At 47.2% G+C, this 26,108-nt stretch overlaps 1 protein-coding gene and 1 long non-coding RNA gene across 2 annotated transcripts in view; one reads left to right on the top strand and one right to left on the bottom strand.

Annotated features, from left to right (window-relative positions):
* Window positions 1-1,921: 1,921 nt before the first annotated feature.
* Window positions 1,922-19,500, bottom strand: LOC120396548. The gene is made up of 3 exons (XR_005593215.1): window positions 19,426-19,500; window positions 2,406-2,504; window positions 1,922-2,278 (listed from the first exon to the last, which is right to left on the bottom strand). It is a non-coding gene; the product is annotated as an uncharacterized LOC120396548 (long non-coding RNA).
* Window positions 5,611-26,108, top strand: part of GPR20 (G protein-coupled receptor 20) — a 48,769-nt gene continuing 28,271 nt past the window's right edge. Inside the window, exons 1-3 of the mRNA XM_039521511.1 lie at window positions 5,611-5,745; window positions 17,103-17,275; window positions 22,232-22,325. Coding sequence (XP_039377445.1) covers window positions 17,274-17,275; window positions 22,232-22,325 — 96 coding nt within the window. The 5' untranslated portion in view covers window positions 5,611-5,745; window positions 17,103-17,273. The remainder of the gene's footprint in view (window positions 5,746-17,102; window positions 17,276-22,231; window positions 22,326-26,108) is intronic.

Genomic DNA, 26,108 nt, shown 5'->3' with positions numbered 1-26,108 from the left:
GGTGTACAGACAGGTTGGCAGGACCTGCACCCCTGGGCCAGAGCAGAACTCTGGGGGCTAGCGCTCTCTATAGATTTACCCACACGTTCTCCGCTCTGCCCCAAAGACTCACTTAGGGAGCCCAAGGGCTGGCGTGTGCAAATTGCTGGCCTGCCAAGGGGAAGAGCGGAGTCTGAGGAGCCTGGAGTGCGGCACTTGTGTTGCCAGCAGCTGATAGTTTGGGGCGAGTTCCCCCGTGGTGGGCACAGACAAGGCTCCCCCACTCTGTAAGCAGATGGTAGTGATTTACCCTGCACTCCTTGAGGAACTCCAAAAGTGTCTCAGTTGTCAAGGGACCAGCAGTTGCATTTGAAGCATGACGTTTAGGGCCAGAGTCATCCCTTCATGCAACTCCAGTGGAGGCAGGGGAGTTGAGCTGACCTCATTCAGCGATCGTTGGCCTGCTCATCTTTACACCTCCCCATCAGCTCCGTGGAGATTAAACCACTTTATCTAATGTTCGCTATCCAGCTTAGCCAGCTGGCCTTGAAGAAGCCAACCCACTTTCCTGTCACCAGCAATGGTCGGTGCCACTTGCGCCCAAGAAAGGTGACTCAGACATAAGGAATAACGTGCCCATGGGGGAAATTTCCTCCTGACCCCCAATAGTTGATTTATCCCTGAAGTCTGAGACTTTGTATCTCTGACATACCTCTCATGGGGTTCCCCCACCCCCGCAATGTTGTTGCCTTTTTTATTCTTGCTATTGTAACCCTGGATGTTCCAAGCCCCCATTTCTAATCCTCATCCTTTCCACGGTCTGTAATGCTCATGCTCAGAGCGCTATCATGGAGAACCTTGCCTTGTTTCAGACACCAGGGGATTTGACTGGTGTGGTTCAGAGTGAGCCAAAGTGGAAATCTCACAATGGAGCCCAATTTAATGGCATCCCCAGCCTGATTCACAGCAGGGCCGCCCAGAGGATTCAGGGGGCCTGGGGTCTTCGGCAGAGGGGGGGCCCCCGCTTCGGTGGTAATTCGGCGGTGGGGGGGGGTCCTTCTGGTCCGGGACCTGCCACCGAAGTGCCCCAAAGACCCGTGGCGGGGGCCCCCCGCTGCCGAGTTACTGCCGAAGACCCGGAGTGGAAGAAGCTCTGCGGCCCCCGGAGCGAGTGAAGGACCCCGCTCCAGGGGCCCCGAAAAACTCTCGTGGGGGCCCCTGGGGGGCCCGGAGCCTGGGACAAATTGCCCCACTTGCCCCCCTCCCCCCCGGGCAGCCCTGATTCATAGATCAAAGCCATTTGGAGATACTGGGCTAAAACTGGACAGTGCTGCTAATGCTTTGGAGATTTGCCCATCGCTAGTCATCAGTTAGCCCCTGCCCCTCTATCTCTTCTAAGTGAGCTTTTTTACCTCTCTGTGCATGAGAATTCAACCTCTAGGCTCAGGGGACCAGCGGCACAGCTCTGTTCTAACCAAAATAAACTGTGCTGGCACAAATTCCCATTTTTCGAGATAGATCAAGAAAATAAAGAGAAGTTCTTTCCATCCCTCCTCTAGTCAGCATGGGTTTTGTTGGGAAAGCATCAAACACTGGCACCTTCAACACCATTGCGACCCGAGAGTGTTCTCCTATTTATTTCCTCATGAGAGACATTTCTGTAGTCAGTGGAGATTTATAGGATGAAAACAGCTGAGCTTTTCCATGGCTTAGAAGCCTAAGGACAAAGAGGGCTTGGGGGTTCGAAGTTGTAAAACAGGACTCGGCCCATGTGAGTTAAGAACATTTGGGACTTTAAATGAATGTTATTTTTTCATCAGGTGGGGGAGACTCTGCAACCCCAACAGCAGGAGGAATCCACTGTTTGGACTTTCAAGAACAACAATAAAGCCCCAGCTCACGGTAAGCTCTGTTAATGAAAACAAAGCTTCAGTTCAAATTGTATTTACAAGCTGGACTCGGCCGAACACTTTATTCCTGTCAAACATAAGAAGCCAAGAAATATCAAAGTGGCTCATTTAAGCATTTTGGAAACGCGCCAAAAGGTTTCTTCCCCCACCCTCTTAATTTGGAGTAAAAGCACCAATTACAATTATCCCATTGAACAGCCCTGCTCTGTCCCTCCGGTTATTTTAACTTTAGACACAGCACCACTCTGCAAAGCTGCTATGTTCCCACTGCCCGAGAGTTATGGGAAAAAGCTATCTTGGTCCTGGTAGGAATGTGTCTTGCGTCTCTCCCTTGTTGCCATGCTGCCTTCGGAAATGCCAGTGGATTCAGATAGGGTTGCACAGCCCTGCTGAAGAATAGACAGCAGATAGGATTAAAGAGAACCTGCCAAGGGGGGGGAAATGTTAGGTTTATGCCGTGTTCTTGGTGATGGATGTCAGAGACGGGAAAGGGATTTATTCTGCCTGGTTTTTTACCTTTGAAATTCAGATCTCGTTGCACCTGGAAGATTCTATGGTCTGGTCTGCAATAGGTACAGAAATTCTCCACCGTTATGAACCCCAGTTGAGCAGCATCTGGAAAAAAAGGGGGAGTGTGAATTAGTGGTGATGTGATTGGTCACTTCTCTGAGGTGGCGGAGTAAGTCACAATGGTAAGGCAGCAAGCCACAGGCACAGGAACCAGAGCAATGGGCATAGAGATTATCTCCATTGACTGGCAGGTGTCAGAGCTATGTACAGGAATCTCAATAATGCTTGACTGTTGAACAGTTCTACTGAGGGGTAAACAGCGAGGTGGCAAAATTTGCAGATGATACAAAACTACTCAAGATAGTTAAGTCCCAGGCAGATGGCGAAGAGCTACAAAAGGATCTCTCAAAACTAGGTGACTGGGCCACAAAATGGCAGATGAAATTCAATGTTGATAAATTCAAAGTAATGCACACTGGAAAACATAATCCCAGCTATACATATACAATGATGAGGTCTAAATTAGCTGTTAACACTCAAGAAAGAAATCTTGGAGTCATTGTGGATAGTTCTCTGAAAACATCCACTCAATGTGCAGCGGCAGTCAAAAAGCAAACAGAATGTTGGGAATAATTAAGAAAGGGATAGATAATAAGACAGAAAATATCATATTGCCTCTATATAAATCCATGGTACACCCACACCTTGAATTCTGTGTGCAGATGTGGTCGCTCCATCTCAAAAAAGATATATTAGAATTGGAAAAGGTTCAGAAAAAGGTTACAAAAATGATTAGGGATATGGAATAGCTTCCATATAAGGAGAGATTAATAAAACTGGGACTTTTCAGCTTGGAAAAGAGACAAATAAGGGGGGGATATGATTGAGGTTTATAAAATCATGACTGGTGTGGAGAAAGTAAATATGGAAGTGTTATTTACTACTTCTCATAACACAAGAACTAGGGGTCACCAAATGAAATTAACAGGCAGCAGGTTTAAAACAAACAAAAAGAAGTATTTCTTCACACAACGCACAGTCAACCTGTGGAACTCTTTGCCAGAGGATGTTGTGAAGGCCAAGACTATAATAGGGTTTAAAAAAGAACTAGATAAATTCATGGAGGATAGGTCCATCAATGGCTATTAGCCAGGATGGGCCGGGATGGTGTCCCTAGCCTCTGTTTGCCAGAAGCTGGGAATGGGCGACAGGGGATTGATCACTTGATGATCACCTGTTCTGTTCATTCCCTCTGAGGCACCTGGCATTGGCCACTGTTGGAAGACAGGATACAGGACTAGATGGACCTTTGGTCTGACCCAGTATGGCTGTTCTTATGAGCTCTAAGCAGAGCTGTGTGCCTCTGGTCTCCAGGTGTGATCTGAACACATCTTGTAGGACGGGTAGGTGTGAGTGAAGGCTAACGTGGGTTCCCCTTCACAATCATGATTTTTCATGGGAGCCTCAGTGGATGATGGAATTGTGGGCAGCACCCAAGGAACTTTTCCTGCCCTGCTAGTCTGTCTACTCCAGTGTCTGTCTTGAAGATTTCTTCCATCACTGCCATGAACTGCTCCCACTGTGGGTCTCAGGCAGGGTCTCCAAGGTCCCATGTGAAGATGGCACAGCCATTCAGAGCTCACAATGGCTGCAGCCCATTGGGCTGACAGCCACAGCACACAGGGTCTTTGAGAAGATGGGCCTTTGTATCTGTGCAGCATCCACCAGGGCTCCTATGCCCTGCACTTGGACATGTGCAAAAACTGCTTGTCATGAGCAATACCAGAGCTCCCCAGCATGTTGTAGGAAACCCCAGTTCACTCAGCTCCACTGACTCTTCCTGCCTGTGAAGCACCTGTAGCACAGTTGGTTATGTCCCAGCTCATGGTCTCCACAGTCCAACAGGACAATTCAGATTGCTTCCAGTCCAACATCTCTGTATCTAGCCACGTTGCTGATTCAGCAGCAACCGCACATGGCGCCCATGTCAAGTGGAAGCTACTGTTTTAGGTTCAGCATGGGCATACAAGGCCTGACCTTCCTCCCACTGAAGGCAACAGCAGAAGGCCCATTGTCTTCAACAGGAGCAGCCTGGGGCCACCAGGATCCTACTTCAGAATTTCCCAACACCGGGGTAGCTGATGAGAAGGGAAAACGCAGCATTGCAGATGAAAAAGGAGAGTAACTCAGAGGAAAGCTATAACTCAGACGCCTGGTACTTAGAGCTCCGATGTAGTGCTTTCTGCTCCTGTGAGATGTCTTGGCTCCAGTGTTGCATCCATGGGGTGTGTGTCCTGGTGGTGTGGGCTACGGTTCCTGGGCTACTTTCCAATGCTTGGAGCTGGCATTAGTATAAATCCAGCTGTGTTTTCTGAGTTATTTCCCTTTCCCGGAGAGGAGCAGCCACCTCTGGTCAGCATCATCAGTCACTTTAATTTACAATTGTGAAAGACCTCAACACTGATGTCATGGGCACCTAAGATGAATGACTGGAGTTGCTGACTCCAAGCTCACAAGAGAGGAGCAGCATTTGGCACAGCCAGTCTTGGACTTAATCTTCCTCAAGTACCCAGAACCCCATCTATTAATCAACGTGCCTGACGCATACAAATTCAGCTGGCTACGTGATGATTGCAGTCAATGCCACCCCTTAAATATTTCCTGTTTAAAAAGTCCTCGTCTTTGAAGACATGAGCTTTTCAGGAGGGAGCTTTTGTCAGCTACACGAGAGAGACTCTAGCTGCTTAATGTTTTTACAAGGCGGTTCAGATTAACCCAGGGTACAGTACAGGGAGTTTATTCAAACCTGACTCACAGCAACCGAGTCAGATTTTCCTGTCAGTGGAAACCAACTCTAAGTTCATATGCCATCAGATCTCACACTTCAGGGCACAAACAGATCACAGGATGGGGTCAGAATATTTTCCCTCCATGGTAAAATAATATTTTTATGCTGATATAGGTCCTTTCACATGGGACCTTTCCAAACAGCATTACAAGCTAGGAAATTATGGTTACTGTGTAGTTTATAAACTCTTTGGAGCAGCAGAAACATTGTCATCATACTTGTCTATGAAGAACCCTGCACAGGAGCAGTACTGTACAAATAAGAATGGATTAAAGTAATTCATAACACAGAAATGCAGCCACCTCTGAGGTGGAACATGGCAGCTGTTTAATAGCGCACTGCAACACTGCACAATAAGAAATGAAGAATACCATCGAGTTGAAACCGCAGAGGGAATTTAAGCAAGGCACAATGCAGTTGTCCAGCCTGGGATTTGTCTGGGGCATTGAGGCTAACACTTCTGCTCTAGTGAAAGGTGTCCTGGAGTCCATGATCAGGGTAAGTGCTCAGTTTTCCATCTCATTGAAAACGTGAACCTTCAACATCACGCTGCCCACTACCACCTGGCTGGGACGTTGGCTCAATAGGGATTCAGAGGGAAGATGGCAGGGACTGAATCCCCATCTTCTCTTCCTGCAGTGCCTCAAGCAGAGCCTTGCGCAGCTGGGTGCGTTAGGGAGAGCTCACACATACTTCTGGGGTACCCAGCATTTAAGCAGACACTAGAAATACATCTAATTCCGAGACAGAGAGCCACACCCTCTTCTGCCTTCCTTAGCCAGAGCCACTGGGAATGGGGCCAGATGGTGGCCAGGCAGAGGGACATGGCTGGGGTGCTCTGCAAATACCAGTAGGTCAGAGCCTGTTGGCTGAGGGGGGCCTTGCGGGATCCCCTCCAACCTAAGTGAGGTTCAGGTTCAGCTGGACATCATGGGGAGGGAATTGTGCCCTCCAGGAAAACGGCTCTGCCCCGGGATCTTGCTAGCTCCATGCTGGGAGTCTGTCACCTGAATTATCCCTTCACTATTAGCTGTTGCAGCAGGTGCAGAGAGGGGCCAGCCCTGAGATGTATTTTCATGTACAACAAATGCACAGGCCACACCCTCTCTTTTAAAGTCAGGACAAAGTGCTGAAAAGCAGCCCGGGCTGGGAAAAGGAGCTCAGGGTGGGAGACAGCAGATCCCTGCATTCTAATCCCAGCTCCTGCCCCTCATATGCTGTGTGACCATGGGTAAATCAACTCCCCTCCCTCTGCCTCGGTTTCCCCCTTGATAGCGTCGAGATCACACTGATTCATGTGCTGAACACGGCCACTGTGCGGATGAATTACCTATAGTCTGATTCACCGCTACCTTCAGTACTGGCCTAGTTCCCATTAGCGCAGCATCTGAGCCGTCTCACTGTCTTAACATACCCACAACAGCCTTGTAAGATAGACACATGCTATTGTCCCCACTTTACAGGTAACCCTGTAACAGTCTACACCACAAAGGAAAACCCCTGGCTGGCTTGTGCCAGCTGACTAGGGCTCTGGCAGTGCGGCTGTTTCATTGCAGTATAGACTTCTGGGCTGGAGCCCGGGCTCTAGGACCCTGCAGGAAGGGAGGGTGTTTAGTTGCTTTGTAGATATACCCAGTGAGGCTATGTGATTCGCCTAAGGTCTCACACAGAAAGTCAGTGGCAGAACAGGGAATCAACCTGGCTTTCCTGGGTCATAAGCTGGCCCCCTGCCCACTAGTGCATTGTTCCAGTTTTAGCTAGTGTAACATGCTAGTAGGAGCATTGCCAGCAGATGGAGGGAAGTGATTACTCCCCTCTATTCGGCACTGGTGAGGCCACACCTGGAATATTGTGTCCAGTTTTGGTCCCCTCACTACAGAAGGGAGATGGACAAATTGGAGGGTCCAGCAGAGGGCAATGAAAATGATTAGGGGGCTGGGGCACATGATTTACAAGGAGAGGCTGAGGGAACTGGGGTTATTTAGTCTGCAGAAGAGAAGAGTGAGGGGGATTTGATAGCAGCCTTCAACTACCTGAAGGGGGGTTCCAAAGAGGATGGACTTAGGCTGTTCTCAGTGGTGGCAGATGACAGAACAAGGAGCAATGGTCTCAAGTTGCAGCGTGGGAGGTCTAGGTTGGATATTAGGAAACACTATTTCACTAGGAGGGTGGTGAAGCACTGGAATGGGTTACCTAGGAAGATGGTGCAATCTCCATCCTTAGAGGTTTTTAAGGCCTGGCTTGACAAAGCCCTGGCTGAGATGATGTAGTTGGGGTTGGTCCTGCTTTGAGCAGGGGGTTGGACTGGATGACCTCTTCCAACCCTGATAGTCTATGATTCCATGACATGAAGGCATTTGGACATCGGCATAAAACTGGAATAACCCAGTGGCCAGGCCAGCTCTTGGCCCATGTGTAGGTGCCGAGCGTGATTGCTTAGACTGAGGAAGAGAAGCAAACAATCCATTCTTGCAACAATCAGTGACCCAATGTGACCTGACTTTTTTTCCTTCCTCCCATACACCTCCAACCCCGTGTTGCAACTCGGTAGGTTATTGGCAACTTACAGGCTCCACTGATATTGCTCCCTGGAGCTTGGCCGTATCGGGCTCCCCTTGTTAGCTGAGCCCTGGCCTGAGCTCACTGGAGCCCAGAGAAGTCTGAATCAGTTCCCCTTCTTCTCGGCTGCCACTGTTCTGAAGTGGTTCCATCAGCTTTCTCAACCGTTCTACATCAATTGCTGGGTCGTTAACATCCCAGTCCAGCCCAAGGACGACGTATTCCGGGTCCGATCAGCGAGAGAATACAAACCATTCACATGATCCCTATGAAATATTATGCAATTATATTGCATAGCAATGCAGTTTCCTGCCCCAGAGCCCCTCTGTGCTTCACCCGTCCGTTTGTAATCCATGTTCCCAGGGGCTGGGCTGGGTTGGCCTTGCTGCCCATCTGTGGTCCCTTCTCCATCATGGGCACGCTCTATCTAACCTGGAACCTCCCACCTGCATGTGCTGCACCATGTTCCTGGCTCCCCATGGTACTGTCCCAACTGCCAGGCCCTGCTCTGGGGAGGCCACTGCTGTTGCTCTCAGGACCTGGCACTCTTCATGGTTTTAGGGCTGTCATTTTGGCATCCTTTGGAGAGACCTGGTGCCCTCTGCTAGCTCCCCAGTCTGCTCCGGCACTGGGGAGGGAAGGATAATTTCCACTCTGTGAGGGCTGAACGTTTTCTGATTCATCTCATCTGCATCTATATGGCTTTATACTGAATGGGATGATGAAGTGTGCTTAGGTCCATCTTGAATGGCCGTCCCATTGTTAGAGAGCTCAGGACCCAAGATTCCAAGGCCACTCTTGTTTTCTGTGTCTCTCTTCCCACGCTCCATCCCTGACTCCTTCATCTCCCTCTCTTTCTCAGCATTGCTCTCCATCTTCCTCACTCTCATGTACGTAGAAAACAGGCTGCTCTAATTTCAGCAAAATCAACCTAAAAATAGCCTTTGTAGTTTCTATGTACAACAAAGCTGAGCAGGCTCATTTTAGTATCATCTGCATTTCTTTCCAGCCAGAGACATTGTCATAGGTCTCACCCCCACTTAGAGCTGTTGGGTTCCAAAATGGGGACCTGCATTGACTCCCCTAAACTAAAATCCTAGTTTAGATCTGGTAAAAGCTGCCACCACCCAATAAGGTACGTGTATTGGGACACAGTCCTTCCCCAAAATCCTTGGGGATCCCAAGAGCCCCAAATCCATGGAGTTCTTACACCTAGGAGAAATAAACCATTCCCCCCTGCTTCCTCCCCCCTCCCTTTTCCTAGGAGAGATACCGGGATCCAACTACAGAGGGATGCCTTCCTTTTCCCTCCTCCCCTTTCCCTGAGAATTTACCCAAGGAAAGATCAACCAAGTCCTTAACAGAAAAGATTTATTAAAGAATAAAAAGAAAGTAACTGTCTCTGTAGTACCAAGATAGAACAATACCCAGGGTCTAAACTTATCAATCTCTGGAGAGAATCCCCCCTCCTTTCTTTCTCAGTAAAAGCAATAACAGTACAGAATTAAAGTATCAGAGGGGTAGCCGTGTTAGTTGCATCTGAAGAAGTAGGTATTCACCCACGAAAGCTCATGCTGCAGAACGTCTGTTAGTCTATAAGGTGCCACAGGATTCTTTGTTGCTTTTACAGAATTAAAGAAATTCTATAGCAAAACACAGAATTGCAAATACAGAAATAAAAGTAGAAGAATACTAGTTCCTTGCGAATACTCACTAGCTTGAATAGAAGAATTTATTGCAGAAACCTGGGAGGACTTGATTAAGATGTCTGGACTCCCTTAATTCCCAAGAGAGACTCTCTAAAAACAAAGAACAGAAAAAAAAAACTTCCCTCCACAGGGATTTGAAATTATCTTGTCCCTGATTGGTCCTCTGGTCAGGTGTCCACAGGTACTGCTTGTTAACCCTTTACAGGTCGAAAAAAAACCTTAACCCTTAACTAACTGTTTATGACAGACATAATCAAAGGAAATCTGCCTTGCCCTTTGGGAAGTTCAGGTGAGGGCTGTCACTCTGCAGAGCAGGCTGAGAAGTGGTTCACTCTATCAGGGGCTCATGCGTCCTTGCTCCCTTTCCCTGCACACACACACAGCTCCTGGACCTGAAGCTAAACTTCTTTATGAGCCCAAAGGCCAGCTGCCTGTTTCTGAAGCTGGCATGGTTGGTAAGGAGAGAGAGACGTGATCCGATTTCACATCAGTCATTCACAGCGACCATACCAAAGAACCACTCTATCCAGCTGGGAATGGTGCTTGAATGTTTTCCTGACAGATGCATTAGCGATATTGCAGACAGACAATTGTGGGGATTGTGTATGGCTTCTGTAATGTTAAGAACCTGGAACGGCACCTTTCAGACCTGGAATGCGCTGGATGCCAGTTTAAGCGTTGGAAGCAGTTGCATTTAGAATTTGAAGTTACAGCCTGCAGCAAAGAATGATGTGGGGCTGAATGTCACTTGCAAATAATGGTCCTTCTTGCTCTACTAACCTTGTGGTGGTGGGGAAGGGAGCACTGTTCTGAGCCATTCTAGCTATAAGAGAGAACTGACTGACTGGATTTTGGGAGACATAAAAATGAGCACAGGAGAAATTAGTCTATATGGGATGCAACCAGGCTATTCTTACAGTAGAAAAAACCTTGTCTGAACTAGGAAGTGGAGGCGAAAAGCTGGTCCATGCTTATTATTTTTCCAGACCAAAGAGATTGGGAATCACCTCAGATAAGCCTCAGAACTGCCGGTTGCTTATCAGCACTGCAGCGAACCACCAAATGGTTGGACGTTTGTCCATCACGGCTCAGTAGGCCTTTGCCTTAGAGAGATGCTGCCAGCTGAAGATAATTAATTACAACATCACGCTCCAGTTAGGCAGCAGCTTGTGTAGATATCCGTGTACATGGGAGCAAAGCAACAAAATGTCGCGGGTTTGGTGGTGGGTTTTTTTGCATCCAGTGTAATTTACAAAACAGTTCTCCCAGTGATCAATAGGAACAAGCCAACAGCAAGTCTGTAGTCTCTCTCTGGAATGATGGGTGTCCGTTTCTAGTAAACTCCTGGAGAACGTGCTGGCCAAGCTGTTGACGCACAGAGAAAAGCCTTATAGAGTGTAAATTAACAAGCTATAAAATATATCAACAAAGCGGCTATTCTGTAGGTGATTTACTGCCTCCCTGTGAGTTCATAGATCTGCTTTATAGGCTGGGGCTGAAAATCAATGCTTATAGATGCTGGGAATCACTGATACACAATGAGACACGCTCAGCGTCTTCCTTTCAAAGGGCTCCTTCCCTGCTGCTGGAATTACAAGGGCTTCGGTACAGACTGGCAAAGCATGGTCCACTGATGGCCTGCCCCTTTACTGATTAAACAAGGCTGGTGGAATGATCTGAACACCCTCCCCTGTTCTTTGGCTTTCCCTATCCAGCGCATGCGGCAGCTCTTTCACGCTGACTAGCTGCTGGCCTTGATCATTGGGAAGGGTTAAGGTAGTCGACCAATCTGGAGTCATAAAGGAACGGTCTTCCAGAGCATATTGGCCAGAATCTTGTGCGGGAGAGAGAGAGAGATGACTTTTTTTATTAGGCACTGACCTTTAGTGGGGTAACACTAATTCCCAGTTACACTCAGGCCACTTCATACTATGAGGCCTTAGGGTGACCACAAATTACATTTGCGCCGACCTTGAAACCCCGCAGCAGTGAAAAGTGGAATGGCAGTGGAATCACTGACAAAAGAAATATGATGAGGTTCAAAAAGGACAAGTGCAGAGTCCTGCACTTAGGACGGAAGAATCCCATGCACTGCTACAGACTAGGGACCGAATGGCTGGGCAGCAGTTCTGCAGAAAAGGACCTAGGGGTTACAGTGGACGAAAAGCTGAATATGAGTCAACAGTGTGCCCTTGTTGCCAAGAAGGCTAATGGCATTTTGGGCTGTATAAGTAGGGGCATTTCCAGCAGATCGAGGGATGTGATCATTCCCCTCTATTCGGCACTGGTGAGGCCTCATTTGGAGTACTGTGTCCAGTTTTGGGCCCCACACTACAAGAAGGATGTGGATAAATTGGAGAGAGTCCAGCGGAGGGCAACAAAAACGATTAGGGGGCTAGAGCACATGACTTATGAGGAGAGGCTGAGGGAACTGGGATTGTTTAGCCTGCAGAAGAGAAGAATGAGGGGGGATTTGATAGCTGCTTTCAACTACCTGAAAGGGGGTTCCAAAGAGGATGGATCTAGACTGTTCTCAGTGGTAGAAGATGACAGAACAAGGAGTAATGGTCTCAAGTTGCAGAGGGGGAGGTTTAGGTTGGACATTAGGAAAAACTTTTTCACTAGTAGGGTGGTGAAGCACTGGAATGGGTTACCTAGGGAGGTGGTGGAATCTCCTTCCTTAGAGGTTTTTAAGGTTAGGCTTGACAAAGCCCTGGCTGGGATGATTTAGTTGGGTTTGGTCCTGCTTTGAGCAGGGGATTGGACTAGATGACCTCCTGAGGTCCCTTCCAACCCTGAGATTCTATGATTCTATGATCAGGCCCCAGTGATGGCTTTGATCCAAGATGTGTATTACACTTTCTGTAACAGGTGTTAAAAATGTTTTGGGTCTGTCTATGCAAGAAGTTAAACCATTTCCACCCCAGTTGTGGGATGGCCAGAAGGGACCCCATCGACACCATCTCATTCCCCAAGGGTAGGCGTGCCCTGAAAGGTCAGAATTATACAAATTATTTTGGTTTCTATGGTGAGCTACAGAATTTGCTCCTCTTCCCCACTTTCATCACTCAGGGGACCGATATGATGCAGCCTCTTATACACCCTCATATCTGCGCAGGTGCTGGGGACGATGACTCTTGCTATGATGGAGCTGGTCTTTCTCATTGAGACTGTCTGGTTTAGTCGGAGATGCTCAGCTCTTCCTCACAATTACTAGTTTTCCCTTGACAACCTCAGGCTGAGTCAGAAAAAAGCAGTCCAAGGAGGTGTGCTGGGTGCGAATCCACAGTTCATGAGGATCTACTGAAAGAGAAGAGTGATGGAAATAGTTTTGGTTCTGGTTTTTCGGTCTGGCTTTAGAAGACTGCATTTTACCCAAGGAGGCTGTACCATGCTAGCCAAGGAAAAGCCATTCCCCCTTATGCAAACCCATGGAAAGTCTCAAGATGGCTCCCATAACCAGGTCCCAGTATGATATATAATGCCTTCTCTGTGTGACATTAAAACCCCTGTCTAACAGCCATGGAAGTCCAATGGCAAAACTACCACTGACATCAATGAGTGCAGGATTAGGCCTGAAAAATTAACTTCTCCAGTTACATCATTTACATTGACAGTGTTTACATTCCCGCTCCTCAGTGAGGCGAGATTTACATTGGCCCGCGCTCTGCCATAAAGCAATGGGCCCTTACCTCACTTGGTTTGACTGAATAAAGCCCCATCTACTCCTCTGAGGAGTCCATCACTTCACACGAAACAAGCATGCTCTTTTCTTTTCAAACAATGCATCTCCTTCCAGCTGCAAAGAATCGGTGTGCAGGTCACCCTGCAAGCTAGCTAGTTAGGCGAGTGACAGCAAGATATCTTTTTATGAGTATAACATTGGAGAGGCCTTGGGCCTGAGTTAATGGAAACATCTGGGAACTTGTTTTCTGCTGTTTTAGTACTGTACCAGGCTGAGAGTACTGCGAATTCCCACCTTGGATTGAGGAAAGGAGGAGAAGGTAGAAGAGGCAAAGAAGCTCTGAGCAGAAAGGTCATGGAAGTAAAGTAGTGACAAGCTCATGTTTACAAGCAGCACTAGTGTGAACCTTAGGCTTGCTCCTCTCCAGCCCTTACTCATCTGAGCAGTCCTTGTTTACAGCCCCAGTTTCAGCAAAGCATTTCAATCCCATTGACTTCAAAGGGGCTATTCACATACCTAAGTTAAGCATGTGCTTAAGTGCCTTGTTGAATTGGGGCCCATGGGCTAATGGAGAGCCCTTATATCTGCTTGGCTTTGGTGCAGTACAAATGTGGTGGGATTTTTTAAATTGTAGCTGGCATGGAAGAGGTGAAGGAATGGGGAAATGTAGCAATAATACTAGAAATGGGCCTGAGGTTTTATAACACAGAGCTCCCAGAAATAGCTCCAAAATGGGATCCTTTAAAAAAAAAAGTGCTTTATTGGTCTAATTAAGGTGATGCCTCAAGGTTCTGTTTGCTGAGACAAGCAAAGAAGAGCGAGAATGTGTGAGAGAGCTAGAGATGGAAATATGGAAAGATGCATGATGCTTGATCAGACATAGACCTGGCCCAGCAATCCATGTAGTGTAGTGTCACTGCTTGAGTGTTGACCTTATATACCTATGACTAAAGATGCATGTAGTCAAAATATATTTTAGTACACAGTCATATATTCCAAGGCCAGAAGGGACCAATGGAATGATCTAATCTGACATCCTGTATCACACAGTCTGAATTTGTCTAGCTTTGACTTCTAGCCATTAGATTGTATTATACTTTTCTCTGCTTGACTGAAGAGCCAGTTATCATATATTTGTTCCCCATGTAGGTACTTGTAGACTATAATTGATTCCCACTGGATAAAAAGTCTGGCTTAAAACAGACTCAGTGCTCTTTGGATCTGGCCTTGAATTAGTCACCAAGTTTGGACAAGATAGGGCAGAAGTTGTGGGTCACCAACAAACTGCTACTTTGCTCTTGCTTATTCACAGTAAAGGAATTAAAGATGGCTGCTGACTTCCATTAATTTTGTAGGCAGACTGTTCGGGCTCAATTCTCCACTGCCCTGCACCTCGTGTTATCACTTACACCTATGGAAATAGGTCACAGTTCAGGGCAATTGCACCTATATTTACCCCTCAGTGGTCCAGCAAGGGCCACCCACATCTCCCCTGCCCATTGCCTTTCTTGGGTGAAGTTCTGCATCATACTTGCTTCTGACCAGGGTATTTCCAGGCTCTACAGTTCGCTGCCTTCACTGTGTTATTCCCAGCCAAGACAGGCTGCTCACCCGGCCTGCTTGCTTGCTTGCTTGTAAGAGTCGGTTAACAATGAGACTGTCAGCAGTTACAGAGTTACCACACAGCTCCCTTTACTCAAGCCTGTTTTATTCGGAAGGTAAAAGCACTACAGAGAAAACATATCAAAACCACTCAGAGAACCTACACACGTGCTACTGAAAAGCATGGAAAAATTGGAGAGAGTCCAGCGGAGGGCAATGAAAATAATTAGGGGGCTGGGGCACATGACTTACAAGGAGAGGCTGAGGGAACTGGGGTTATTTAGTCTGTCGAAGAGAGTGTGTGTGGGGGGGATTTGATAGCAGCCTTCAATTACTTGAATGGGGGTTCCAAAGAGGATGGACCTAGACTGTTCTCAGTGGTAGCAGATGACAGAACAAGGAGTAATGGTCTCAAGTTGCAGTGGGGGAGGTCTAGGTTGGATATTAGGAAACACTATTTCACTAGGGGGTGGTGAGGCACTGGAATGGGTTCCCTAGGGAGGTGGTGGAATCTCCATCCTTAGAGGTTTTTAAGGCCCGGCTTGACAAAGTCCTGGCTTTAGTTGGGGATTGGCCCTGCTTTGAGCAGCGGGTTGGACGAGATGACCTCCTGAGGTCCCTTCCAACATTGATAGTCTGTGATTCTATGATCCCAGAGATCACTCCAATCCTAACATGGACTCTGGTAGGAACAGTCCTTCAAGACCCCAGCCAAGGGTTTCCTTGTGGTTTTAAGTGCATCACAGCTTCAGCTCAGAACAAGGACAGTCTTGAGGGGCCTCAGTAGGTCCAGTCTATTTATCCAAAAATCTTGTCTTTACCTTTTGGTCCCTGGAAAATGCAGCTTGAACTAGTATATGTGAACCTCTCCAGGGGTGTGGTCTCAAAGGGCTGATAATAGAGGAAGTACATTAGCATCCCCCTCCTCACATGACACATACCCAATTGCATTTTAAAAACAATGGACCCAAAAGGTATTCAACCTCACTCAATAAGGTTTACATTTATTTTAACTCCGTCAGGTTTGTCCAGGGTATTGTCCGTCTGTCACAAGTTATACCTATGGAAAGTGGGTGCGCAGTGCTACTGCTGGTGTACCTAAGTGGCGATACCTGACTTGGTAGCCTTTTACACCTACCCCGCACTGCCTTTGCACAGGATTGGTTCCATTAGAGGCAAAGCTTCAGAGAATCAGATCCATTAGGTGGATGTGGCTCCCTAGGAAAGCCACACGAATGCTCAAAGCATAACATTAGTTTCAAGTGCATGTAAACTGGAAGCAACGCTAATCCCAGGACAACTCATCAGAGCCAAAAAAGCATTACATGTCATTTCCATCCATTATGAGATCTACAATCCACTGCTTACCTTACTGATAGATCCAGGCTCTGATATTTAACAAACTACTTTTAAAAAGTGTCAGAGGGGTAGGCTTGTTAGTCTGTGTCCACAAAAACAACAAGGAGTCCAGTGGCACCTCAAAGATGAATAGATTTATTTGGGTATAGGCTTTCGTGGGTAAAAAAACACTTCTTCAGTTACCCACAAAAGCTTATGCTCAAATAAATCCATTAGTCTTTAAGGTGCCACCAGACTCCTCATTGTTTTTACTTTTAAAAAGTAAAGGGAAAAAACACATTAAACAACAAAGAAATAAAGGGATCCATAGTAATTACACCATGAGCGTGTTCAGGGAGTCCGTCTGCTCTCCACCTGGTACAGCTGAGTGGATAGTGTCAAAATGTCTTCACAAGCAGATTTCCTCACAGTTTGATTCCTCCACACTTGGAAGCATTTCGTTCTTTTTCACTGAGACTCTTGGGTCCCCGTAGCTAAAGAACCACAGTAACCACCAGTTACTCAAACTCTCCCTCTCTCTCATAGCATCTGTGACACAAACAAGCTGCTTTTCAAATTTTTAACAAGGCTAAAGGCGTGAAATAGGGGTTGATCGCCTATCCGAGAGGAAGGATTGTCTAGTGGTTAGGGCTCTGTGTTGGGCGACCTGGGTTAAATTTCCTATGTGCCTTGGGCAAATCACTGAGTGCCTTCATTAGCCATCTGTAAGATGGGAGAAATAGCACTTCCCTACCTCACAGAGGTGTTGTGAGGACAAATACATTAAAGATTTTGAGGTGCTCAGATACTTCCGGGGGCCTTAATAGTACGTTAGTAAGCTAGACAGATAATACTCAGATAGATACTCAGAATAATCTAGATATATGGTACTCAGATAATAGAGGCCCTTAGGAGTATGTTTGCAATCTAGATAGATCTAAACTGTCTCTATCTCTGCCTAGGTTCATCCACCACTGTGGTACCTTCGTGCCTGATGACGATATCAGCGTAACTACTGGAAAGGAAGATGATGTAAATGAAAATTCTACTGCGGCGGATGCCGCCTTGGGTGCTCAGGAAGAATCAGAGAAAGCTCACTTCCCAGTGCTCTGCCTTAGAGGTGCCTTCACCCAATGTAAGTGCAGACCTCCTAGGAGACACAGTTGTTTTTGTCTGATTTCACCACTCTCAGGTGGTAAATGGCTCCATTCTCAGATATTGAAGTTTGCTTGCCTGGCTGTGAGGGGATCTGGGGTGAAAATGGACTGAGGATCTCAGAAGGACATGCTCTGCTCTGCTCTCATGCTTCATTGTTGTTGTTTCTTTAATCTAAAGTCATACTCATGGAGAATGAAAGTGCCCCATTTTGCTGCTTGTGGATGGAGATCATAACAGAGATGATACTCCTTTCTTCATGGGAATCTTGGGAGATTTGTGGCCCCTGACTCCCTCTGCAGTGCAAGGCAGCTGGAAATCCAGCTTAACCAGCTACCTAGCAATTCCTCTTGCACAAGACGACTCCCCAGGTAGCATAAAGCCAGTGTAGCCGCATGACATGACCTCAGCTCCCAGAGCATGGTGGGGTGCTTGGAGAAAACAGGGCCTCGTCGGAGTGCCACTGCATTCCAGCTATTCGCAGCTGCCAGAATTGTCCTTTTGGGCCTTTGGCAGCTGAGCATAAGTCAAAGAAGCCTGAAGGCAGGGACCCAACTAGTTCCCAGAATACCTTAGAATCTGGGGTCTACAAAGGTGGCATTTGGCTTCAAAGAGACACAGAGAAAAGCCCCAGATGCTGCAGCCAAGCACAGCTCAGAGTCTGGGCTCTTTGCTATCCTCCGATTGTGAGTTCTCCCAGGACAAGCCTGTGGGCTCTACAAAGCTGTGAAAGGCCCTTGGGCAGGACAAGGACTCCTGCTGGGGAAATGGAGCGTTAATGCGGTGTCTGGGACTCCTACCCAGGGGACTATCACTCCAGCTGGTCCTCCTGCTGGGGAGGGGTGGGTTACCAAACGTCCTACAACTATAACCTTGCTGGGATGTTTTTTCTGATGTAGCTGGTCTGACTTGAGAGCCTTAACTCCACCCGCTGGGCTCCGGCTTTCGTCCACCGCCATTAGAATCTTCTAAACGTTGTTGTGGGTCTCAGAGCAGGGCACTGCAGGGGCATTCCTTGTATAGAAAATATGCCGAACGTAATCCTTTCCTTAGGCTTTAACCTTTTCCTGAGGCATTCCATCCCTTTGTGTTTCACGGCGTAAACCTCAAATATTCAAGTTTCTTATTCACTGCCAAAAATGCTATTACAGCAGCTTTAGATTTCAAAGACAGTTTTATTCCTGTTTCAGAGTGACCTTTGGATGAGTTTGTAGAGTTGGGAAAAAAATAGATCCTTTTCCTTTACATGCTTTGGTATTCAAAGCTCCTGAAATGGAGCCTGCAATGGGTAACAGCATTTCTAAGAATAAATATAGACCTTTCCAGGGTCTGCATTTTTGTGAGCCCTTGCCTTCCCGTAATGGTGAGAAATCATTGGTTCAGAGCAACGACACCAGGCATTTTAGAAGCTTTATTATTATTTATAAAGAGTGAGGGCAGAGATGGAAGTCTAGCTTGCTCGGATGCTGGAGTGGGACTCGACAAATCTGGGTTCAATTCCTGGCTGTGCCACTCACCTGCCGGGTGACCTTAGGGTTTCACATCTCTGCCTCTTCTTTGTCTGTTCAGTTGATAAATTCTTTGGGGCGGAAATTGTTTCTTACTGTGCATTTGCGCAGCACCTGATCTCTTTTGAGTGGGACCCTGATCTCTTTTGAGACCTCTCAGTAGCTCTGCAATACTTATAAGAAGACCTATCTATCTTAAGATTTGTGCTAGTGCCTATCACCATGACACTGGAGTGCCTTCCAGGCTAATTACATTAGCATAGCAAAGTTCACAGTGGATTTCATGGAGTCATACAGTGGCTGGAGTGTGTTAGGCCCTTGACAGATATAGATATAGACAGGTGCCTGCTCCAGATACAATACAATGAAAGGGTCTTCTTCCATGATCCCATACTACTGAGCTTACCCTGTTACTAGGATTTTCAGTGGAGATACAACCAGTAGTAAGCTCTGATATTAAAAGTATTCAGGAGACCAAACAGCCCAGCTGAGTCAGCTTATGAGGCAAAGACAAAGCAGTGGATGAAAGGAAACGTATGTACCACCGTTTTGAGAAGCAATCTCACTGCCTTCACCTTACACAGTAGGGCTGCTTTGAAAATATGCATCTAAGACTACTTACATTTCTAGCCCAGTTGTTTACAAGTTAGAGAGTGGCAGGCAGCAGGGTGTTCGGCAAAGCCAGGCTTCAGGCACCCTAAGGAGCACAGCTGGTCTGTAGCAGGCTGCCTAATTGGCTACACCACCAGCTTGATTGGAAGAGTGAGCAGACCGGCTCATAAGCCCAGCAGCAGCTACAGATCAGTGGCTGCTCAGAGTGTTTGCCTGTGGCTGTGATAGTGTCTGTGCCTGCTTGCTGCAGCTTAGCTCCTACCTTGCCTCATTCCAGGTAACCCGGTTCTGGCCCTTGTCTCTAACTCCAGCTTTGGCTCTGGCCTCTGCTTCTGGCCCTGGGCTTTGACTCCTGCCTACTGATGCCTGCTCTGACCACTAGGCATGACCGGTCACTGACCGCAAGGAGTCTATACATCACCCAAGATTCAACCCCTCCACTACGTACCAGTTTCTCTTCTTGTTTCCTGTCCTGTGCCCAGGGGATTCAGGGGGCCTGGGGCAAAGCAATTTCAGGGGCCCCTTCCATAAAAAATGTGCAATACTATAGAATACTATATTCTCGTGGGGGCCCCTGGGGCAAATTGCCCCACTTGCCCCCCGGGCAGCCCTGCCTGTGCCTTCCTTATCTTTGCTTTGGGCATCACATTCCAGGTGCCAGTGAGCCATGTAAGCACCCCTAACTGTCCTCCATCTTGTTCCTGACAGAGTTTTGTAATTGCCTGTGCCAAGAGCCGGGATGAACTGTTGCAAAGGGTTACGGGATGGCATGAGTGAACAGCATTCTGGGAAAAACATAATTCATAGTTATAGAATGTAGCATAACTACACAGAGTTGAAATATGATCTAATGTGGTGTGTATTGGCTAACACACTCCACTCAGTGTAATTGCTCCAGGGGAATCACTGCAGGTGGGATACAAACACAGCTGCTGATGATAATTTCACAAATTATTTGTATGGTGGTAGTGCCCCAGGGCTCCAATTATGGAGCAAGACCCCATCGTGCCAGACGCTGTGGAATCACACAACAAAAAGCCAACCCATGCCCCAAAGAGCTGGCAGTCTTAGTAAGTTTACTGTTGTGATGTTGTAGGTTCCGTTTCAGCTTCATCACGGGAGCTTTTAGTACCAGAGTATGTAAGGGTATGCCTACACTGCACACGAAGCCCAGGTTCTGACTCAGGTTTGAGCCCAAGCCCTCTTTCCGTCGACACACAAAGCAGTCTGACTTGGCCAGCAAGCATTCAGGACCCAGATCCTAGGACCCTGCCAGGGCATGGGGTTAGTGTTCAGGTCCCGCTGTGACTCAGTCCAAGCCCCGTCATGGACACTGGCCAAGCCACAGACCCAAGTCAGAAGGTCTGCATAGGGCAATGTGGACATGTTAGCATGGTTGTGAGACCTGGGTCCAGCAATTGTAAACCCGGGTTCACAATGCAGTGTGGTTGCTAAGCGAGGGTTTGGAAATACCAAGTCCACAAACTTGGAGGCCACCGACCTGGGCTTAGTGTGCAGTGGAGACAGACTCTTAGGCCTGGTCTACACTGTATGTGTGGGGGGCATCGACCTAAGATACGCAGCTTCAGCTACGAGAATAGCGTAGCTGATGTCGACGTATCTTAGGTCGACTTACCTCGTGTCCTCACAGTGTGGGGTCAACTGCCGCCCTCCCCCATTGACTCCGCTTCCGCTTCTCACCATGGTGGAGTACAGGAGTCGATGGCAGAGTGATTGGGGATCAATTTATCGTGTCTACACTAGATGATAGATAGATAGATTAGATAGATCGCTACCCGCCAATAAGGTGGGTAGTGTAGACATACCCTGAGTGTTTGCAGGATCATGCCTGAAAAGAAATCTAACATTATTTTGGGGCATGATTCATAACATTGAAAATTGTTTGTCCAAGCAGAACAACCTGGATCTATTCACAAGCAGAAAGAAGTGCTAAGTTCACCAAACCGAACAATTCAACCAGCTTGAATCATAACTCTTAGCGTTTGCCCGGGGCTCCCAGCTTCTGCCTGTAGATCTCAGAGCTCTCCACAAATATGAATCCACTATACTGAGTGTACAAACATTGTACACACAGCTGTATTGTGCATACATACACATCCTGTACACATAGTGTCTATGCATACCATATTGCAAAATACGCACACATACACAGTAATACTGCACAAACATATACACTACATGGCCAGATATTCTGGGGCAGTGTCTGCTGCTCCCATTGACTTTAAAAAGATCGGCTGAGTGCTGAGCCCTTTTGAAAACCCGGCCACTTATCTAGGTGCTTTAATATAGAGTTAGGATCCTAACTGTAGGCACCCGTTTTTAAAAGAATTGGCCTATCCGTGCATGCCCATATATCCTGTGCACGCACGAGACCTGATTTTTCTACTGCCAGGCATAGGCACTTACAGCAGTGAGGTAATACACGACCAAATCGGAATGGGAGAATTTTACACTCGTAGTGGTGTAGATAAGGAGCAACTCCTTTGCGTGCTGGAACACCGGTGTAGAACTGGGGTGAGAGCAGAATCAGGCTTTGAATGACCGTCCATAAAAGTCTGCCCTGCTCTAGATGCAGTGTTCATCTATGTTCAATACACACACTTGCCCACACACCGTCCCACAGCTGCCTGGCTCCTTCCTAAAGACAGTGATAAAACTATCCCACTTACTCCTCTTTCTCCCCCCCCCTACCCTAAAATGGCCTGTTACCAAAATGAGCCGGGGATGCTAGAAAAAGGCTCTGACGTCAATGTAAAAGTAAACCAAAGAGGTCTGGTTCCTGTATTACTCTGCAGGGCTCAGCGCTGGGGAGTAACTGCACTGTCATTCGATTCAAGGATCTGGGAGCAGACTTCAAGACCCGCAGCTGATTTTTCTCATTCAAACTGTGTAAGTACTGTGCTCTCCTCTGCACTGACCTCCCTGAGCAGTCAGTCAGTCGGAAGTTCCCTCAGGGAGTTTTATCAATTGCAGTTTAGAAATGAAGTGTGTTAGGTCCTGGCAGTTGGTTTATACACGTGTTGGAGGGCATTTAATTCATTTGAAAATCCTTACTAACAAGTCTAGTGTGTCCTGAGCTGGTTTGTTCAATGTACGGGAGAGGCAGCAGAACACAGGTAGAAATGGTCCTTATATTACAGTAAGTCTCAGTCATTGATGGTTTTCTAGACATCAGGGTCATTCTGGAGTTTAACAGTCAAGTATCTGGTTCAAAAATGCAAATGTCATTCTTCAGTTTAGCAAGGGAAAAATCCAGTGTTTTCCATGTTGTTCAATTATATCAGAACTAATTTGTATATAGAAATAAACACGTTATTTATATCTGTCTGCTATAGGTGAGTGTGTGTCGATACTTACAGACACACAAGCACAGGTGTATCTACAAACATGCTGTGGATAGATGTCTGTAAGCATTTGGTGTAACATGTATAGCTTTACTTGGTAGAAGATACCTGAAGATTGTACATGTGTGTATGTATAAATCCAGAACTAGGAGTAATGAGTTTAAATTAAGATAATGAAAACTAAGTCTGAAATGTATCAGGATGAACTTCTTAATGATGGAAGCAGTTAGGATGTGGGACAGTTTCCCCAGGGTGGAAGCCCCCTCACCTGAGACATTCAGAAGCGGACTGGTGAAAGCACTGGGAAATGTGCTATCGGGACCGATCCTGATCTAGTTGTGGGATGAGTTGAATGGCCTCCTAGGTCTCTGCAATGTCTATGATTTGGCTTTTCTGTATCATTACATACCCATTGTGCGCACAGTATAGTTAGTGGGTGGGTGTGTTTAATTGAAAACTGAGTTATCTTTTGGCTCACTTCACACAATGGTGTTAGCAATGCAAGGCACCTTTTCTTTAAACAATTCTTAAAGACAGACTCCCATTTTTTTCCTTAGCTAAAATCTGGTAGCTTCCTGGAGCTATAGCCGCATTCTTAAAGCAACAAAACCTACTGTATCAGAAAGCGAAGACAGGATGGCAGTGTGTATATGAAATGTCGTATCCCTAATTACATACTAAAGGCAGCGTCCCAGCTGAAAACCCAGGTGCAAACACCCCTGGTTTCTGGATTTAGATCTAAACTTTGTGCCTTGGGCTCATCGCTAATAAATACATAGCTGTGCAGGACGAGACGGCAACCATGCGCCAATCACGTCTGCAACCAGTCATGTGAAAAATCTATCCCCTCCAACACTACCCTCTGAGCAATGGTACTGACATGAGCGGGTCACACTGGGCATAAATGAGGGGAAAAGCGGGCCATAGACTGGTAAACTTTTTAAATGAGAATGTTTTAAACTTCTTCTGACAGAAAATAAACCCCTCAGCCAATCCAGGAGAAAAACAACAGAGACAAATTCCCCCCAAGCCCCATGGCAATGCCTCAGCACAACATTAACACCCAACCTCTCAAGCGAGTCGATCCCACGGACTCCACCAACTTTTGCTTCGGTCCATTTCCTCTGTCTCATTTGGAAAGCCAGGGGTAACACTGACAGACCCCAGTTGTTGGTGGGGGGAATCGAACTTGGGACCTCTGGAGCTTAGTGTGCATGAGCCTCTACTGCATGAGCTAAAAGCAATATGGCTGTTAGCTAAGGCTGTAGAGCAGATGCATTCATCTCTCTCCAAGTGGTCTCGGTGCCACTAGATGGGACAGAGCACCACACCCCGGAGGTGTGTGGGTTACACAGGCACTCACTTTGTACAAAATAACCCCTCCGTAAGCTCTTAGGACACATACTGAGCCATAATCTACCTTGCACTCAGCAGAGTGTAATGGAGCCAAAAGCCCCCAGAAAGCCTTCAGTCACTGAGGAGGTAGGAGAAGGCAGAGGGATGAGACCCTCCGCAGCATGCCCTCCTTGCGTCAAGGCTGATTTCCAAGCAAAACTCCACCTGGGAGTTGCAGTGGGTCAGACCAGCAATAATACCCCCGATGTGATTGCAACACCACATACACATAAACAAGGGACAGGACGACAACGCCACTCCCCGCAGCACGCGCTTCAGCACCACTGTTCTCTAAAATCCCATTGCTGTCAATGGAGGGTGTGGGGACAGGTCTGGTACGCTGATCAGCACAGCGGCTACATTCGACCTGAAGCTACATTTAACAGTTAGCAGCCGTAGCCCCTGTCCAGAGGGAGGAACAAACATCGTGGCCTGAGTTTGCAGACGTGAATAGTGTTTCTAAGCCCCTCAGTACTTAGGTGCCCAACTGAAAGGGGCCTGGTTTTCAGATGGTGGATGCTCGGCACTTCCTGAAAATCTCAGAGGTGACTCGTGCAGTGCACCCAAAATCTCTAGGCACTTTTGAAAATGTAGGCCAGCAATTCTGCATTGTCTTAGCTCTCTTACAAAACTGGAAATGACACGTTGTTTATACATTGTTTACTCCATGGAATATTGTAAGACGTTGTAAATGCCCAGGTGTTTAACAGTTTACGACACAATTCTCCGTGTGGGTGAACATCCTGCGACATTTCTACAGACCTTTCTTACAAGTGTCCATTGCTCCTCCAAAGTCCCCTTTGCAAATATTTAAAGACCCCTCCCTCCCTCCCTCTTCTTCCTCCATAGACTTTAGTTTTCCTTGCGAGTTTTAGCTGCAGCTCTTTATCATTTCTAGCAGGGCCACTATGAATCAGCCAATGGCTTAGAGACTCCAGGCCACACAGCAAATCCTATTAGTTCTCCTTGTAGGTAGGGGAGGGACTTCTGATCTAGTTGGTCATAGAGAATGGAAGCAGAAGCTGGGTGGGATCTGACAAGTCCAGAAATGGAAGAGATTGGGTTGAGGTCATGGGCCAAAGACAGAAGCGGGAGAGGTGAGGCCAGAAAGGGAGGAGCCAGGAGAAGAGGAATCATAGGCCAGAAGTGGCTAGGTTTAGCTAGGAACTGACATCAATGGGCATGATGTCACCCGCCGGGCTGGTGCTGCTTAGCTACATGATATCTGCTCCATCTCCTATCTGTGCATCAGTCCAGAGGAGATGTTTACTGTGGTCAGTATACACTAGGATACGAACACTGCCAAGATCCATTCGTTTTTATTCGCTGTTTGTTTATTTAGATCTATAAAAGCCTCGCTATGTGCCCGTTCCATCGGTTAGAAATACGTGACACAAAGGGCTGATCCTCCCACGTTGACATATCTATTCACTAGCAAACGTAATGGGGGTAATTCAAATAAAGCCTGAGGATAAACCTCTGCCCACCTTGTCCCCAAAAGAATGGTGACAAGGTAGGCTTGGCAGCATGTCCCAAAGGTTAAAATACCTGGGCTTTGGCAGTGTGTCCCAAAGCCAAATCCACACATCGAGCATGCCCAACAGGGAGCGCTTCAGCCATTTGCACACTGACTTCGCTAGCCTCTGCAACGGATGTGCTGAGAGGGACAGAGACAGGGAGTTTAAGTGATACACTGAGTGAATGATCCACAAATGGTTTCGTTTGGTGCATGGTTTCAGATCTAAGTCACCATGAGGGAATGAAGCTTTGATCTGCCATCTAATGTTGATGGGCATCGATCTTAAGTGTCAATGAATCATTCTAAGAACCGTGTGGGATGTTTGCTGAAAATCTCCGTTTTATCCAGCAGCAAATGGCAATTTTCTGCTGGATAAAAGCAGTCTTAAAGTAGGAGGCTGTGTTTCTCCTGTGT

The sequence above is a fragment of the Mauremys reevesii genome, linkage group 2 (assembly GCF_016161935.1).
Source record: "Mauremys reevesii isolate NIE-2019 linkage group 2, ASM1616193v1, whole genome shotgun sequence".
In the NCBI taxonomy this organism is placed as follows: Eukaryota; Metazoa; Chordata; order Testudines; family Geoemydidae; genus Mauremys; species Mauremys reevesii.
The sequence above is the reverse complement of the archived record's forward strand: the minus strand, read 5'-3'. Positions and strand labels throughout refer to the sequence as shown.